Source organism: Zonotrichia leucophrys, chromosome 1A (assembly GCF_028769735.1).
Source record: "Zonotrichia leucophrys gambelii isolate GWCS_2022_RI chromosome 1A, RI_Zleu_2.0, whole genome shotgun sequence".
Lineage (NCBI taxonomy): Eukaryota > Metazoa > Chordata > Aves > Passeriformes > Passerellidae > Zonotrichia > Zonotrichia leucophrys.
In genome coordinates this window covers 10001907-10021569 of record NC_088170.1, presented here as the reverse complement: position 1 = coordinate 10021569, position 19663 = coordinate 10001907, and the positions used below count along the sequence as shown (strand labels likewise).

Here is a 19663-nt window from a genome sequence, read left to right as displayed (position 1 = left end):
GCCCTGGAACCCAGCTTCTGCTGCAGCCCACCTGAACAGAGAAAAGAAACAATTGCTATCCCTCTCTGTCCCTTTTGCTGCTTCTCTCCCCAGCCCCTGAATGTGGGCTTGAGTTTTTGTATTTGTGCTTAGGTCTGAACCCAGATTTCCTCCAGAAACCAAATGGATATAGATTGCTGAATATGCTTGTATAATTCAGAGATTTTTTTTTCCCCCTCTTCATGGCACTTTGTGAGCTTATTTTAATCTCTGTCATTTCTTATATGTGGGTAAATGTCATCTACTTCATTTCATGAATGAATTAACACAGCCCTACAGAGCCTGTGTCTCCTGCACTGCTCACTTGGTCGGGGGAAGGGATTAGTAAATGTGTGTGACACCCTCAAGTTGCTAAACCCTGAGGTTAGAGATGCTCAGAAACAGATTTCATTTGCACCCTGGTATAAGTTACTTGAAAGATTCTACCAACTCTGTACATTATAATGAACTCAATCAACCCTCCTTCTCTTCGTTGTCAGCTTCAAATATACAACTTTCATACCACAAGTCTCTTACGACACCTGATGAGGGAGGAACTCCTTTAAAGACAGCTGTGCTTTTAGTGGTGGGGAGAATAATCCCAGAATCTTCTTCCTTCTTTTTGATACTTCCTTAAGCATGTCAGAAGGCAGAGGCTTCTGGCAAGGTGTGAGTTTGAGATAGCACAGAGGTTCTTGGTATGTAGAAGATAGCATTTTAAATCCCAGGTGTGTGGACAAATAGTTAGGTGCATAACTGTACAGAGTAGCACAGGAAGTATGTGTGAGCAAGCATTTTATGTTACATGATATTTTTAATGCCTCCAGGAATTAAATCAATAGTCCTGTGTGCTTCTTTTAAAGCTTTCACAACATGGAAAAAAATGTAGTTCATTAAAAAAGGAAATTAAGAACAATTTATTCTTAAATAGGAATGAGTGTGGCCGTGCCTCTTTTTTCCATTAATTTACACAATGGGTTGGATTAGTCTCTGGATGAGGTGTGTGTCTTGGTAGAGCTGTGCTTTGAAACTTTTCTCTGTGCCTGAGACTTCTCAGTGCTACTGGGGCTTCATTTTCATGAGCAGTAATTTCACCTGTTTCTAGGGTGTTGTGTTTTTTGGGGTGGTTTTTTTTTTGGTTTTCCTTCTCTTAAGTGTTAATGGGTGTTTAGTGGTTCTCTGTTCTGGAGATACTTTAATTGTGAGTGCTTTATAAAAATAGTGCAGGGAAGCACCTTGCTGACTAGAGTCACAGCCTAGGATGCAGAAAAAATGGCGCAGGAGTTAGTTCCCAAACTTCCCAAGAAAAGCTGGCATGATATTTCCAGGTGTTCATAGCAGCTGAGAAGCTCTGCTCCCACAGGGTGTCAACAGGAAAAAGGTGATTGCTGGCAATTTCCATCTCCTCCACACCTGACTGTCCCCCAGTCCCTCAGATGGAAAATGAAAGATGCTATTTGTTTTCCCCACTGTCACATTAGGTTATTTAAGTTGTAGGCTCTACAGGCCTAGAATAAGATTTCTGTGTATGAATATCTCCTGTCAAATTAGGATATGGGGCTCTTGGAGACCTTTAGCTGCTAATAATACAAATAATAAAAATAATACTCATGGTACTTGACAAATTTGTCCCGCTCCTTTCCTTTCCTCTCAGCCCAGGCTAACCCTTTCTGTGCATGTTGTGTTTGGGTTTTGCAGCTGTTCATTATATATTGCTTAGTCCTACCACATCTGAATTGCCTTCGAGCACTGAAAGGGGACAGTGCTATAACAAATCAATTTGCTGGCCTCTGAAATAATTAAGTAAGGCAGGGCTTCAGGCCTATTTTAAACAAGCATTGTGCTATTTGTTTTTATGTTTCTCTGCCTGCAATGGAAGGGTCTCTCTAAACAAAAGAGGCAGAGTAATCGAGGAACTTCTTTTAAGGAAAAATTGCCCAAGGAAATCAGCCTTTTCCCACTGTATCTCTGTGTCTTTGTACACCTCTCCTTCTCCCCACACTGCCTTTTTTTTTTCCTCTGTTCTTTGCTCTTCCCCCAAGAAAATAGCAATAATAAAATATTCTATTTTCATGTGGCTCTACAGGTGATCTTTGTGTACTTAACCAGACCACAGCATAGAAAACAAAGCCTTGCTTGTTGCCTAACAGCATATATATGTTTTATGATTGGGGCTGATAATAGATAGGAAGATCAAAGTCTTCTGTGAATTGACAGCAGCACTGTAAACAAGGTGAAAGGGTTGCAGGTGTTTCCCACATGGATGTTATACAAAAACATGTGGCCCTTTGCCATGAGGTACTGGGTGTGCTCTCCACTTTTCCTGTGCAACAAGGCCACGTTGCTGTGAGCTTTGCTCAGGGGCCATGGCTGTGGCTCAGAAGCTGGGAGATGCTGGGCAGGGTGGTCTTGGGAGCATGGAAAGGCTGATGCTGAATTGGTCTTTCGAGTTAAAAGTAGCTGATTCTGATCTGAGAAACAGAAATCTGCGTTCTGGGGGGTCTCTGACAAACATTGGGAAGGATGATCGCTGCAGTGTTTCAGGAGGGACTGGGCAGTCCAGTGTGCCCCTTGTCTCATCACTCCTATTTCAGCTCAGAGCTGGGCTTGGCAGGCATCTCTTACCTCCGTGGGTTATCTTCTGTGGCCCTTGGCCATGGCAGGCACTGGGTGTAGGGTTGAGATACCTAGGTCATTCCTCTGCAGAGAGCAATGGTGGTGCATGAGCAAACCTGCAGATACCATTGCTGGATTGCTGTTTATTCTTGTGGATAAAAGAAAAGATGTGTTTAGTGAATGACTGAATCATTGTAAAGAGGACTGCAATGTCCTGGGTGAACCCTGAACACGGTAGTCATCTCTGTCTGTCTCATGAATTGCCTTAAGAGGGGTGCTTGTCTGCTCTGGGGAGTGAAACTGCTGCAGCTGGATGTGCAAGATGTTTGTAGCCTCTTCAGTTTTTGAAATGCTTCTGATGAAGTTTGGCTTATTTTGTTCAATACTCTGTGACATAACCACCTCCTTGACCTGCAAGCCCTTTGGCAATCTCTACTTTTTTTGCAGCTTCTGGGAACAGACCCATGCCCTCTGCTGAATGCTTGTGACAGCCCTTTTTTGCCAGGCCATGCTGGGGGTGATGTGGTACGAGGCTGCTTGTGCACCAGCAGCCTGCTGGGATAGTAGCTCCTCATCCACATTTTCGTCTGCTGGAGGAAGCTCACACTGTACTTGAGCTGTTTATGTACTGGTATCGGGTCTTTCCTGCCTCACCTTTGATGGAGCTAAAGCTACTGCTCTAAAATGTGAATTTCTTTTGCTGTTCTGGAGGGCTGCAGTTCAAACTAAAATATAATAGAAATTGCCCCAGCAGCATAACTTAATTAACTAGTCTATCTACACAGGAAAATTTGCTTCCATGTGTGGGTCGTGAATTTATTTTTGCTGGTGTGGCAGAGTTGCAATTGATTTCCATGAGGACAGAGGTGCACTGCCCCAAGGGTGTCATGCTACATGCATGAGTTCTTGCTTCTCTGCAAGAGCAGGCTAGGTATTCCCAAGTATTTGTTTTCCACCCTAAAAACCCTAGATAAAAATATTATAATGTGTCGGGTCAAGCAGTGTGGTGGTACTATAGCTAAAGGTAGGACTTCAGTGAATGAGCCCTGTGGAAAGATTAACCTAGGAAAAGTTAATAAAAAGTGCTGTCCTAAATTATTCATGAATCCATTTGCAGTGTACTTGGCCAGAGGCTTTTGTTTTTCTCAAACTCTTATTTATTAAAATCTGACAAGAATATCAGGTTTTGTTCAATAATAAATCTAAGTCAGTGTGGGACTAGTGATATCCTCATCCAGTAATACAGAATCAAAATGAAGTTACATGGCAGGGTGAATATGTTATTTACTTGGGAAGAATAGATTATTGTTCAGGAGGATTTTATCTTTTACTTGCTATTTTGAAACAAATGAAAAAAATCCAAAACACCTAGTTGGGAGATAGCCTCTTGTTTTGTGATTGAGGCCTTGATCCTGCAAAGGATTTAAAATATATTAAAACTCAGTTAAGCATCTTTCTGGCAGCTTTTCAGGTTCCAAGCCTGTGTTTGCTGAATGAAATAGCTCAGGTGATTTTGTATCACAGTTAGTTCTACTTGTCCTTTTTCCTTAACTTCAGGGAAGGACCATGGAAGTAATGCCTTTGGCTTATGGATTTTGACTTCCAAAGTATGCCCATACACAGACTCATCTTTTTGTGTCCCAGAAAAGGTTAGAAAGATTGTATACAGAAAGTAGGAGAATGAAAAAAAGGCAGGAAGAGCGCTTTTGCTGTTTGAGATCCAATAATGTGTGTGCTTTATAGCAGTCATTCCTTAAAAAAAGGCAGAACTTAGTTTAAAAATCAATTTAACTAGTTTGTTGTTTGGTTTTGGTTTTTTTTCCCTAGCATTTTCAGTTTATTAGGTGTAGGGGATATTTTTCCCCTGTTTTCCTTCTCTGCCCTAATTTATAACTGCATAAAGAAAGAAGAAGCAGGTGCCTATAGCTAGAAGGTTAGTGAAGAGTAAATAAAAAAGAAAGAGCTTAGCTGTGGAAACAGAACTGGGAGTTCGGGTGACTGGTCTGAGTTGGAGGATGATGAATAGATTTTGTTTGCATAAGCTTGGCTTGTGAGTCACTTTCTCATAAAAACAGCTTGAGTAGGAGATGCTCCTGTCCCAAATTTTTAGTCCTGAATGCTTTCAAGCACAAAGTGCACTGTGACATAAAGACTCCTGCTGTGAGTAGCGTCCTGTTATCCCAGTGGACAGGAGCTGGAGCTTTGCAATTTCCCAGGTTTGAAATAAACTGGAATTGTGTCTCTCTTACTCACACATGCTTTGCCTGATGTATTGTGAGGTGCCCCTTGCTGGTCAGAGTTAAGCTGTCTGGGTAGACAGAACCAGCTCCTGATTCAGATTTGGGATCTCATGTCAGGAGGTCCCTGTGAAAAGCTGTTTTTTGCAGGACTATCAGTCACTAACCAATAAATGTGACAAGGAACTTGCTAAACTTGGAGGGAGAAAAAGAAAAGCCAGGTGTGAGCATGAGAGGTCAGTGTGGTCATTCTGGGGGAGGTTCAGAGCAGCACATCTTTGCCTTGAGAGCTTGTGTTGCCTCTGTGATGCCAGAAAAACTGTACAAAATACATGCAAAAGTTGCATTATCCTCTTCTGCTGAAGTCGGTGGTCAAAACCCTCTTTAATCAGAGGCATCAGCTCTTTTTTATGCACCTATGAGGATTCTGAATAAAAGTTTGACCATGACAGACAGCTACTTTTGCTGTGACTGAGCAAACTGGGAGGGGTGAAAAAGGTTTACCCTCACAGACCACACCACCCATATCTAATGTTTCAGCAGAACCTGTGGGTTGCATTTGGGAAATAAAAGTTCCCACTGAAAACCCATGAGAGAATAAAAGACGATCTCTTCCTTCCTGAAGGAAGGAAGGATTGTGTTCTTCTCTGTCATTTTTTGGTTACAAGTTTGAGCGGTAGGGAGGTCAAATTGGACTGTGAAGCCTTGCTTTGGAATCAAGATATTTGTCTAATTTGCTTGCCCTTGAAGAAATCAGGCTGCTGCAGCTTCATTGCCATGGGAACCCCTAGTTACTATATTTAATTCAGTCCAGGGCTTGCTTGTCTATTCAGTTGTTGCCGTGTAGACAGGTGATAAACAATATATCGATACTGAGCTGTATCATACCTAAATGATTAGACATGGATATTACTGTGGTACTGCAGCATCTCTGGTATTGCTCTTGTGTTCTGCTATGAGCTGCCTGGCCCTCCTGTGCCTGCTCCAGCCTCTTCTTCCTCTTTCCAGCTGGAGAAAAGACAGTGCTGCCTGAATAGATTTTCTGGTCCTGAATAGATTTTCTGGTCCAGCGATCAACAAAGGCAGGGACTGCAAGCGACCTCTGCTTGTTGGTCGTGCTTTTTCTCCCCTAGCAGAGCAGCCAGCCATGCAGTGCCTGTGGGTCTTGGAAGAAATGGTGCTGGAGAAGGGAGCTCTAGAAGTTGCAGGGTTGGGACAGGTCCCAGTGACTGAAGCATCCTCAGTGGTGTGAAGACCCAGAAGGGCAGAGCCTGGCGCCACAAGGTCATATTGAAATGGGAGCAGGGAGATAATGGGTGTGCAGGCACAGACACTCCTATCACCTATTCTTCTGAAGTTTTACTAATTCCCTTAGACTTAGTAAAACTTTTTTTCCCCCTTCCCCCCCCCCTCCCTACTAGTGTAATGTAAGATTTATGCATGGCAATGCAGAGCCTGAGATGCACTCTGTTCCAGTGCCGATAGAAGTGGTGGAAATGTGCTTTACTACAGTCACACAGGGGGTCTTCTGGAAAGACTCATTAGAGGCAGGGCTTAGTCAAAAAAAGGCATTTCATGTGGCTGATGGCAGGCAATGCAATTTTGTAGGTCTTTCATGATTATTTCAGTTGGTTTATTATGTTTTGCACCTCTGCAGTTTGGTTTAGTGATAGTACATCACTTTGCACAGAATTCAGAGTAAGCAAAGAGTGTGTAAACCTTTATGTTAAAATGTTGGCTGAGTATTGATTAATCAGTAAAAGATTTTAAGCTGTTTCCCTTAAATTCCAGGTCCATGCATCTTAATTTAACAGGCTGGAAAGATATTGCTTTACCCAAGGAAATACATTTTCTGTGATATTTGTTTGCTGCAAGTATATTGAAGCAAAAAGAGATATTTTAGAGAAGGAGATAGCTCTCTGTGGTCACCATTTGCTAAAATGATTTTTTACTTCTTTCTAGGTATTATATTGGTCGCCAGATGTTTGTGGTGGTCTCCTCACCAGAGATGATCAAGCAAATCTTAGTGGCAGATTTTAGTAACTTCACCAACAGAACTGTAAGTACCTATAAAAGTTGGCTTTGTGGATGAAGTTGGTAGCACTGCAAATTCCAGCTCAGACCAAAAGTGGCTACAAGGAGACTGAAAATAGAAGCAAAATTGCACATGGTTCAATGAGACCTTAAGATATATACATTCAGTCAAAGATTCTTGTTACCAGAACACTGAGGATGAAAGGGAATGTCCTTAGAAGAGTCACAATGTCCTTGTGACTGAAGCACCAGATGAATGTTGGAGAGGGTTTCAATACCCAGTTTTGCCACTGTTCCTGAGAAATCTTGGGGAAATCACTTACTAGCTCTCTTCCCCAGTTCTCAGCCTGTAACATGGAGATGGTATTATTTGCTTTCTCCCACACATTATCTGTTTTGTGCTTTTAGACTTTAGGGCAGGAGCAGTCTGCCTGGGACCAGGACATGCCTCCCACAGCTATTGTGTATTAGTCGTACCTGAAAATAATAAATAACAAAGAAGGAAGTTTGAGTTAGCCAGAATTTGTGCATATGCTCTTGGTTACACTTGGAAAGCTCATTTTCAGGAGGTGGTTAGAGCAAGTAATGAGGGTGAATGGCCAGAGTTCCAGCAGTTGCCCAGCATTTTACAAGGAAATACTGCCACTGTGTGCTGCCTCAGTCCCATCTATTCCCTGCTTCCCTCTGGGCCCTTTGTACACTCAAACCTGCTCAAACAAACTGATGTATTCAGGAGGGGTTTTTGTGCCCTTGGAGAACATTTTTTCTCTGATCAGCTGTCTGTCTCCTCTGTCCCTCTGATCCTCTCTGCAGCCAGTCAGTCTGTTTGCAAACTGCTTGTCACCTTTGCTTGCTTCTTTTGGTACATGAGTTTTATCTTGTGACTGCCTATATCTAACTGAATAACTACTCCATTCTGCCCATAGCTCACACTCTAAAGGAAGAATCTATTTTTAGACTTCTTAGACTGAAGTCCTTATATGTGACACATTTTCTCTATATTTGAAGAAATTTTCCATCCCTTCCCTTCTTCCACCCCAAGCAGGAACCCTATTTCTTCCTGTCTATAACTTTCCTGTGCTTTTCTTCTTGATATTTGGTAGTAATAGACTGTACCCACTACACCTAGCAGTAACTGGTGATCCAATAACACTTCCCTGAAATTAGAAATCTTTCCTTTGAGGGGACACAGAGATTTCTGAGTGTCTGTTGTTCTGAGTGTCTGTTGTCCTGCTCTTAACTTTAGTCAGCTTGGATATGTCGTTTGGATATGTCTTTCTCTGTATTGTCATACTTCTCAGTTAGTGAAATTTTTCTTCCTCTCCAGGCCTTTTGTGTTCAGAGGTTTCTCTCTCTTTCTTGTTGTTGTGTGTCACCTGTCATGGTCTGTCTATAACATCTGTGTTCCTCTCTAAAATTCGGGTAGGTTATGTCACTGTGAGTCCTCTTTCCCTCTCTCTCCTTTTCTTGTTCTTCATTAGATCTGTTAACTAGAGCTGTCTCTGCAGGTTCCCATCTTGCCCTCATCACTTGACTGTCCCCTGAATCATTTGTGGCTTTTCTGTGCAATGTCCTGCTTTATTGATGAGGAGCGGAGACACAGAGTGACATCCCTGCCACTAACCAGAAACCCTATGTCAGATGAGACAATTTAACTCCTAGCTCTCCCTTTAGCAAAATTAGCAGTTTTCCCCCTGTGCAGGGTTGCTATATCTGTCTTGCTTAATGCCTATGAGTCTAAGTCAAATGATCTTCCTTCATTTTATATGCTCTCATCTGCTTGTTCTATGGTCTTCTCACATAGCCACAATCTTTGATAGTTTCTCGCTTTCCACTTTTTCCTCCCCTCTTCCAGCCATTGCTTTCACTTATTGAAAATAAGCAGCATTCTGTTTCTGGGTCTTTCCATATCTAACCTGGGGATCTTTCCTCCTCTGGAGTTTTCACACAGGAAGCTGTTTCCTCTTTAATTTGCAGTCAGGTCTCCTGGGGAAGTATTTGGTTATCCTGTACACTAGTAATCCTACACAAATATAAATAATGCTGGGTGGTAGGTAAGGAAGGCCAGTGGAATTTATTCAGATGTGATTTGGGTTGTATGCAAATAATGATTGAAAGGTGAGAGTTAGAAAAGCACTTTCCAAGTAATAGAATTCTTTCTTATCACATTGACTGAATAAATGTCATTTTAAGACTTTTAATAGGGTTGCTTCTGTTTGTACATTTTAAAATTATTCAAAGCAAGCTCATCTACTTTGAGTGAAGATTTCTATTTGCTAGTGGAGAATTCAAAATGCTAAAAATATCCCTCTGCTTTATTTTATGAACTCTTTCCCCAGTGAAGACTGGTTATAGAACTGACTTTGGAGTCAGTGCTATTCACAAAGCTAGGCCAATATATTCCATTCCAGACGTGGCACTTGCTTATTATTTCAGCCCAAAGCCTTTTCTGTAGTTTAAAAGTATCAGTCTTTTAGTCTGAGAATATGGGAAAGCAAGTGAGACCACTGGGTTTGAACAGGTCTTCAGAAAACACTCTTGTGCTTTTATTTTCCCACCTCCCCATGTGCATTTCCAAAATCAAGCCTTGTACTTCATCCACCAGAGTGATATGTGAGTTATCTAACCTAGAATGCCTCAAAGAGATATTTTTCTGTCTGTAGCAGTTGTAGCAACTGTATGTTAACAAATTATCACTGAGTTTCAGGATGCTCAGGACTAATTCTAAGAGCTAAGTGTAGAAAAACTTCTTTTTCCTGTTTATTTTGTCACTTTTTAAATTAATTGTAAATACATACATATTTGATTAAGAAACAATGAGAAACTTGTGAAGGGCTGAAAACAGTGGATTTATTGGTAGAAGCCAGTAGGATGATGATGATTCAGTGCATTCTGACAGCATTTATTAAAGCTCTCTGTAATGTGATGTCATGCCTTTGAGTGCTCGTCAGCAGCATGACCTTAATCTGGGATTGTGCACTCCCTTCTGGGAAGCCATCAGAAGGCCTTTATGGAATGAGAGTGCTTTTAATCTGCTGAGAAGATTCTTTTGGAAGCATCTTGTGTCCTGTCTCTGCATCCTGAAAGACCTAGACCATTTGTGTACTCCTCTCACATTGAGCCTGTCTGCTCACTCAGATAGACAACGTAGATCTTGCATTGAACACAAGCTAAACTACTCTTCATTTTGTGTTTCCCTCTGGTACTATATATTTCACATCTTTCCTATGGCTACCTTTTGAAAATTACTATAAAAGTCTTTTATATTCCCCCACCATCTTCTCTTGTTTCTGAATTACTGGTTGATAATTCTTGCAGAAGAAGTGTTAGGTGACTGCAGATCAAATCTGCATTAAGGTTCTCTTCCTTTTAGAGCAAGCAACCAAGTCTAGCACACAGGCTGTTACTGCCTTGTAGGCACAGGGTATGTGTATTGTGAACTGTATAATCACAGGAAGGCAATAATGACACTCTGCTTTCCCATTTAATTTAGTCTCAATTAACATAAGCGTTAGAGCCATTCAAAACCAAAAACGTCTGCTGTAATATACCTTCATACTTGAGGCATATGAAGCCTTTTTCCCATGTTTTTAATTATAGTTGAAGAAGAAAATATGAAAATTACTTTATATACCTTCTGTCAAAAAATATGGAATTAATTTTAATTTAGGTTAACCATGGAAACCTCAGCCAGCATTTAGGCAAGACTGTGCTGGAGTAAATGATACCTTTTTCTCACAAGTGTGTTGTCTCTTGAATAGAAGCCTCCTTTTAAGAGCACTAAGACCATTTTTAACTTCATTACTGTGTTGCAAGTGAGATAGGATTATGATGTTTGTTGCATTCTTCCAGGTGGGATAATGGTACATAATCTGTTTTCAGATTGTTTTTAATTCTGCATTGAAAATTTGTTTTTCAATTAGTACTTGAGAATCATTAAAATGCACTTTTAAAAATGTAGGAACAGAATGTTAAGATGGAACAATGTGAAGAGTAACATTACCTGGTCCATAATTGAAATAATTCAGATGGCTGTAAAAAATATTTCCTAGAAATGTGGATTCAGTGAGCCCTGAGGCAAAGGTAGGTACTGGCTAGCCAAGGTTTGCCAGGATTCATGTGTCTATCACAAGTGGAAACTAGTGGTTGATTCAGACCAAATCCTTAAATCTACCTGCCAACCAGCTGGGGAGAGTGATATTTTTAAATTCAAAAATCTACACCAATTCCAGTCGCTCTAAGAAAACATCTCTGTCTTCTCATCAGAAGCTTTGCTGCTACACTGGTAAAAATAATAATGGATTAACAGCAAACAATAATGAAGTGGTAAAAATAAGAATAAAAAAGTACCCGGACAATATGATACAAAATCCTTGCATCCCTTTTGAAGGAAAGTAGAGTTGTTTGAGCTTCTTTTCTTTTTGCTTATCTACTCTTTCTCTTCATCTTTGAGTTGATCCACATAAGATCTGATTATTCTTTTCACATATATAATTTGTCTTTTACACTAAGCTGTTTCATCATCATCTATATTTTGGTAAACCTATAAAGCTTCAGACTTACCTAGAGCATTAAACAAATAGAATGCAACCACCAAGTAGGAAGGAACCTATTTTCTGCATTTTGTTCAGTTGTGGTCCAGGATGCCTGACATATTCGTGAACTGGCTGTGCTTTCTGGTCTCTTGCTAGAGGAAAGAAAACTGTATATTACTGTATCCAAAGATCTATCTAAATTTGATACAAGATGCCCTCCAGAGGTCCCTTCTAAACTCAGCCATCCTGTAATTCTGTGAATTTTGGGTCAGGACCTCAGCCAGCAGAAATCAACATATTAACTTTAGATGACTCTGCACTGACTGATGATGATGAAGTGTCTCCAGAGCAGGACGGGGATGTTAGAACTGGCTTCAAACAGCTCAGCTCAGGAGCTGGCTGGTGTGCATCTGTGTTCTTCACCGTTTGCAAGTAAAGCATCACATGCATGTCCTGTGCAAGATCTTTCTTGCTGCCTTCTGCCTTGATTTTCAGAGAACAGGCATCAACCCCACTGATGTGCTGACTTGCAGTAAAAAGTGGTAATTCAGTTGTCTATCCAAACCTGGAGTCTTACCCAGCTTATGGGCTGCGCTGTTTGCCTCTCTCAAAAATACAGTTTTACAGTTTTATTTTAAAAAATGAACCCACCAACATAGTCATATGTTGTCTCATAAGGGATGAAAAGTTCTGCAGTGTTGCCAAAAGAAACATATGCATGCTGCCTTGACCCTGTACACCCTTTGGTTGTTTGGTTTAGAAATGTTTCTTTTCTTCAAGTTAAACTTCCTAAGATTATTTCTGGTTGTGTCAATGCCATCGTCATCCTTTCATGTGAATTTCTTTGTTTACTTAGAAATTATTGTTGTAAAGTTCAATGAACTCAGTTTGTAAACAGGGGATGAATGAACCTCACTGGAAGCTTACCTGTGCATGGGCACATGGTTTGGAGCTCCAGTGACACAGTGTGACAGCAGGCAAGTCAATGCTTGGAAAATGAGTCAAACAAGTCAGAAAACATCACATATATATATATATATATATATATAAATATGTATGTGTATATATATATGTATGTATATGAGGTCTTCATTTTTCCATGCTTTAAAATGACCATTCAGTGGGATGGATTCGTACACAAGTGACGATCTGGTGTGTGTGAATAGTTTGATTTAGTTTGATTGTGATATTTAGTTTTGAATACATGGTGGCTGCAGAGAGAAGGAATGTGCTTTAAATTTTTTCACTGTTTCATTCTGTTTAGATTTTTTTATTTTCATTTTTCCACTCCTTCATTCCGTTTAATTTTGTTTTTTGTTTGGTTAATAAAGGACATGGAAGGTGATTGGCATAACCTCTGGAGCCAACATGTCCCATGATGAGTTGCTCTGTCTGCATGTGAGCTTGAATACATATCTGTGTGCATTTATGGATGCATACAAATACACATATATTGATTTGGGATCTCCTTGTGATTTGAGGAGAGGCTGAGTCTCAGTTCCATTCCCTAGAGCACTGTAGGCCTCAATTGTGCTATATCTTATTATGGAAATGTCACAAAATCTGCCTCTTTGTGCATGGCACGGTGGCATTTCAGTTCCTGATGCAGTGAAGCCATCATGCCTGGTGGCAGGCTGTGCCTTGAGCATCCAGTTGTTTGTGATGCAGAGCTGAGATGCTCTTCCCTCCCTCCCTGGCTTTGTAGGACAAATCCAAGCATCAATCCTGCCACATGTACAATAAGCCTTGGTCTAACTGAGCTGAGAATATTCTGTGCTTCCAAGAATCATTCTGTGCCTTGGGAGGATAAGTGAAAAGGTGTCCAAGCAGTGAATTTATTAAGATTTACTTTTTTGCCTACCAGTTTTATACAGCTTCTAGATCATAGCTGGTTTGAAAGCTTGTCTGGTACAGCACTGGTAGAGAAAGGGAATCATGTTAGCAGGGAATGAATTTGGCTGTATGGCACTTTTCTATTTAATATTAATTTGTTTGACTGCATATTTGTGGGTGCTGTTGTACAGGCACATGAGCCCAGAGGCCTGAATGATTTTCCAGTGCCAGGAAACTGAGCAAGGGCTCTTATCCTTATTTGGACCTGATGGTTCAGGAGCACTGAGGGTAAACAACCCTAACATCTTTTTTCTTTCCCAAGTGTGTCTCCATGGCTGTCTTCTAGACATAGTAGAATACCTTTCTAGCTTGGTCAATATATGTGTAACTATTTTGCAGCCTTCTATACCTCATAAAATCACTTTTAATTCAGGATTTTCTTTTTTTCTTTCCCCTTTTTGCTTTGAGAGCTTGCAGGTTAATTTTTCTGAGCAATTAAGTTCAGTTTTGTTTAAATGTTTTAAAGTAGCAGTGCATATGCTTGTAGTAGGCATTTGAAAATTAAAATAATAAATATTGAGAGGGTCATTTCTTTCACACTGTGCAAGTCTTTTTATGCATGCACAACAAATTGTCCCTTATTCCCCATATGCTGAAGCTAATAGCACAAAACTAATGTTGTCAAATGATCACTGCTCTTGGCTGTAAAATTAATCAGACTTTGGCTTCAGTTACCCTTAAAAAAAGGACTGATGTATTAGCAGACTGTGTTCTGTGAGCCACCTGATCCTCTGAAATCCCAGTGAGAAGAAGTCTGGTTTTGTGATTTGGGCTCTAGGTCAGGATTTTGGAGCTCTAACCTCAGTTTTTGGCCTTCCTACAGAATTCCTGTGTTCACAAGGACAAAGCATTTAGGAAGTGCTTTGTCACCTTAATAAATGTAAAAGAGTATGTTGGGAATTTCCAGCTGAAGAGTATCACTAGTGAATGTGAGTGCTTCAGGACTGATGGCAATGGGTTGGGATTTGGTTTATCTACTAATTCAAATGGCTGTGGAGGGAGAGTTTTTGTTTGTTCTTAAAAGAAGCTTCAGAAATGCAGATTAAAAAGTTATAATGAAAAGCTCTTTTTTCTCCCCTTTTAAGTAAGTGTCTTCTTTGAAGTATTAAAAAAAGCTAAAGTAGAAAAGTTAGCATTATCAGATTAAATTGAGTGTATTTGAGGATCATCATCCCGAGTTTGTAATTTTTATTTGTGATTCTAATTCAGAAGAGGAAACCAAGTGAAACCTGTGTCCTGTGAAGTGGGAGAGCTCATTTGTCTTTACCTTTGGAACACCTGGCACCTGCTTCTGCTTACCTGTTGTCCTGGTTCTGGCCAGGACAGGGTTAAGTTTTTTGGGTAGCTGGGAGGGGGCATGGCCAGGACCATGGGGTTATTCCATGCCACATCATTGCCAGGGGTGGGGGAACGGGATTCTCTTCTGGGGAGAGGGGGTTCCTTCTGGTCAAGTAAATGTGGTGCAAGGAGCCATCCAGTATTGTTTATTTTCAGGATGTTTCCATGTGAATCCTTTCTTTTCCTGTACCCTCTCACTGGTATTTTTGCTGTTACTGTTAATTTTCTTATCTCACTGCTGGTTCCAGTAAATTACTTTCTCTCAACCTCTGATCTTTACTTTTCCAGTTCCCCTCTCCATCCTGCTGCGGGGAGAGGGGAAAGCAGGAGGGTGGCAGCATGGTTTGGGGAATCTCAGTGGGAGCACAGACTTGGGGAGTACCACTCCTAAACCACAGCTCCCCAATTCATAAAAGGATGTCAGCATTTGCTCACATCTGTGCACCTTCTTACTTCTCATTTAATTTAGGGGGCCATGACTGCGTATTTACACAAGTATGTTTATTCTGTCCAGAATTGGGATTTTTCATTCAATGGGAGACTTTGTTTTCTCTTTGCCTGTCATAGAAAAGAGGGTGAACACAGCCTCTTCTCAAACATTTGAGTATTCAATAAAGACTTGTGAAAGTTTAGGAAGATACAAATAACAGTAGGCTGCAGTGCCATAGAGCAGCTTACAAGCAATCAATCTTTAAACACTGACTTTACTTAAGTCTATTTATTTGAGGATGGTCCTGTTGACTGACTTGAAGATACCCTCTAATTGACAATGTAATTTCCTTTGAGTGGTGGCTTAGGCAGTTTGAGGAAGGTTTCCTGTGTTGTTGTGCCTGGAGGAAGCTCTCAGCACATTCCCCAGCAGTAGGGGCCAGACTGTGTCTGGGTTTGGAGAAAGCCACACTTCCAGTGAGGCTGCTATTTTAACTGGCTAACCTATTGTTGTGTAGGTAGTTTGTTTTCTTGAGAGTTATGAATCTCTAACTGAGTAAATGAGCACTAATATTTTTCACATTTCCAAGTAAGATTGCAAATAAAACTGGCTGATTCCCTGTATGAAGGGCTGGAAATGGATTGGTTGCACACAGATGAAATACAAAATAAAAACTTTCCACTTTTTCTCTTTTCCAGGCATGGGCTGTCTGTTTTCAAATGCTATGGGCCATAAACCTAGGCAATATAAAAGCAATGCAGTTGACTGTAAGGAGGCTAGAAGACTTAAAAACAGGTTTCCTTTTTCCTTGCCCCCCCCCCCCCCCCATGGAGAAATGATGAGTCAGCATGTTGAGACCACAGCTGATGCTGAGATGCACAGTCCTCTTATTTTTCACAGGAGTTATTATGAAATGAGTTATTTTTCAGCATGGGTCTAAGTATTTGAATCTATCCCTGAGTCTTTCTCTGGTTTATTAATGGGCTGCAGTGCTGCCATCACCATGGTATCCTGCTACCTCTTCCCCTGTGAAGACTGCAAAACCACATGATGAAATTTACATTTTTAATTCTCCACTCTCCATGCCTGTACACATAAAAATGCTTTGCAAAACCGTGGGAGAGCACAAACCCAAGGACAATTCAACATCAAGAAACAACTTGGGTAGCTGTGTTGTTTTGTTAATTTTGAGCCCTCTCCCTTTCTGCTGTTATACTGCAGCCATCAGTGGTTCAATACCTGCTCCTAGGTAGACACCACAACACCAGATGGATTAGGTACTTTACAGCACTAATGATAGTGGCTGATAATGTGTGCAAATCTCCCTTTCACTGCTTGTTCAAGGCAGTCAAGAAATACTGAATACAGCTGTACATAATTACGCTTCTTTTGAAGCTAAATCAGCCTGTGAAATTTCTCTTCCTGGAAAATGGTCAAAATTAGTCAATAAAAAACCTAACAAAACAAACAAACAACAAAACCCCAAACCCTTTGCATGTGCTTTGTTAGTGGTATACTGTGACATTCTGTTTCCTAAATGCAAGGCTTCCCTGCCAAACTATTGAGATTTGAAGGGAGGGTGGGAAATACTGCATAATGAAACTACGAAAAGGTGATTTTGCTGCAGGTGCAGGAAGATGCTGATTTGACAATATGCAGTGCATATGCACTTGTTTGTGCCATCAGGAGTTTGTGTAGGACTAAGTATGTATTTGTGTGTTGCAGGTATGTGAAGGGTCACTCCCCCTTTTTACCCACTCCCTGTTCCTTCCACATGTTTGAATCACTGTGAGGTCAGCTTTTGAAATTATCTGTTTTGGCTTGTTTATCCTCACCTCTGTTTTCTTCTTTATTCAATTATTCTGCAAGATTTCCTTTTCTAAACAACTGAAGAGGACAAGATCAGAGTACTATTAGGTTTTGCCTTCCCTTCCCCCAGTTTTTTTTCTCCTGTTGAAGCTTGCCAATCACTTTTGAAGCCTGCATTGGGCTTTTCTGCAGCACAGGAGATATCATTAAGGCTTTAAACCCACTAATGAGGGAAATGTGCGCTGCTTGAAGGCTCCTGCAATATTAACTACATCCAATTATGTTAGGTAAATGTATGAGTATAGTCAAAACAGGATGAAAGCATATCTTTCTATTCAGGCCAAAAGCAGTCTTCTGAGCCAATCTTTCATCAAACCTACATTGGCTATTTATTTACTGGGTTTGCAGCACTTTTTTTTTTTTAATACTGAATAATAACATTGAAGGGAAACAACACTTACAGGCAGGAAAGGACTGTCTATTCTTAGGGCTGTGTTCCTTGTTTAAAGAACATGTTTTACTGTTGGATAAAATATGTGAAATCGTAAGTCTGATTAATGTTTTTGCTTGTTTAAATACATTATTGCTTCCTTATCTAATCCTTCCCTTAGCTGACTGTGTTATGAGTAGGTGGAGTGCAAATGCAGTTTTTGCTGATCTTTGCTGGTCCTGACCTTTGATTTCTGTCGATTTGTTGTTTCTTTTTAAAGGGAAATTCAATTTATCCTACTTCTTTGGACATTCCCTGTGAGAATATTTTTTGGGAAACTTATTCAGTCTAATATCACAGATTTTTACCAGTCCTTCATTTCTGACTTCTGAAAATGTTACTTGACAGTAGTAGACGGGTTGTTTGGTTTACATTTTTCTTCATTTTTCCTATATTTGACATATAGTAGAGTGTCATGTCCTTTGATTCTTGCCTTTCCCAGTCTGCTTTTGTTTAGAGGAGTAATTAGTCTGTCACTTGTTACAGAATTGACATAGGCTCAGATCACAGCACCCGAGTTTGCCTTTTCACACGCTTGAGCAGTCAGAGTTCAGACCCAGTACTTTGCTTTGTTTTCATGTCTTTAACCACATTTGGAGGTAACTCAGCTGCTCATGTACAAAAAGTCCTTTTGAAGCATCTGATGGTACAGGAACGCTCTTAAGTCTACAGAAGTGATGTTTCACAGCACAGAGAGGTGATTTACATGAACATACCTGGAGTTTGGTAGTTCAGCACTGGAGTAGATATGATATGGCAGTATGTAATATTTGAATGGTTGTCGTGTATCGTGCCTAAGATCTGCTTAGCCTGGTTGAGTGCCCTCTTTCAAAAGTGGCCAGCCGCAGAATTCAAAACAGAACAGCAGGACAGGCAGTGACAGTAATCTTCCTTCTGGCTTATCTGCCAGGCCTCCAGCACCCAGTGCTGTGGTGACTTCCAGTGCCAGAGATTGCATCTGAGCATCATTTCTCCCATTCACTCCATTGACCACAAATCTGTTCCCACCCCATTCCATTTTGAATCCTTTCTATTAAAGCTTATGCCAGAAGATGGGCGTTTTTGATTTGGGTTATTTTTATGCATAAACTTTTTGTTTTGACTGTGATAGTTCTGTCTGGGGACTCTTGTGTGTGCACAAGTCCATTCCTCTTCAGTGAGAGTTAATGTGATACATGTGGGTAATTATTATGCTAATCCTTGCAAGATTTTGCTCTTCATTTAAAGTATTTTAAAGGTAGCATTATATCTTCAAACTAGTGGGAATAGTTCTCTCTTTAGACAGATATCTTAATCCATTTGCCTGCCTTTATGTTTATATTTGAACTTAAAAGTATGAAAGGTTCTTTTATAGTTTTTAGTTTTTGATATAATGATAATGTTCTTACCTAGCACAGTGCTAACAACCTTTTATTGAGATGTCTTAACTGGACTTATTGTTTCCACAGCAAGATCTGCAGCATGAATCACATGAGCATTCCTTCCCTGGTCCAGCTCAGAAGATAACTTATCTTTATGTGTCAGTGTGAACTTTTTCAAAGCCATGCAGGCTGACTTAGCCCTGAAGCAGAGGAGTGCTCCCAAGGGCTCTCCACCAGCTCCATTTCACTGGTGGTTATCTCCAATAGAGGGGGAGTGGTGAACAGCTGATGGGGTTGTAGCATCTTCTATTGGTGCAGCTGGTTTGCAGTTGTCCTCTGACCACAGCCTGGAAAGTTCTCTTCCACCTAGCAATTAACTCTGTGCTAAGTGAAAATTTCTGCAACTCTGGTTTTTTTTTGCTTGTGACCCCCACTATGTAAGTTTCATTCTGCAAGAGTGAAACCTCCATGAGAGAGGATGTTCAGAGACTGTGAGCTCCTCAGAGCTGACTGTGTGCTACAGCTACAAGCGTGGAGGATCACAAGTGAGGAATGAGTCGGCAGGTATTGTTTCACTCTCTAGCCAGGATTCTCCTTTATATAGCAACCGCGTGTCTTGGCACCATTTGTTGTGAATAATTGATGCAAATACTGGCTGATCTGAGCCTTGGGACGGGATGGTGGTGCTGCTGCTGTGGGTGCCGTGGAAGCGCTGCGCTGTGAATGCACAGCTCCTGACCATGAGCAAGGGAAGTCACAGGACACTGGCCACTGCTGCTGATGTATTGTCAGCATTTGATTCACCACTATTAGAAGGGAAAAGGAGGAGGATGAGGGGTGTAAAACTCCAGTTTTTACACTGCATGTCTCACAGCTCTCCAGCGTAATGAGTGCTCCTTACT

At 40.8% G+C, this 19663-nt stretch overlaps 1 protein-coding gene across 11 annotated transcripts in view; it reads left to right on the top strand.

Annotated features, from left to right (window-relative positions):
* TBXAS1 (thromboxane A synthase 1) overlaps positions 1-19663 on the top strand; it is a 237370-nt gene that overhangs the window by 103731 nt on the left and 113976 nt on the right. For all 11 annotated transcript variants that reach the window (XM_064737262.1, XM_064737271.1, XM_064737289.1 and 8 more), the window contains one exon: positions 6834-6930. In XM_064737262.1, the coding sequence (XP_064593332.1) occupies positions 6834-6930 (97 nt within the window). The remainder of the gene's footprint in view (positions 1-6833; positions 6931-19663) is intronic.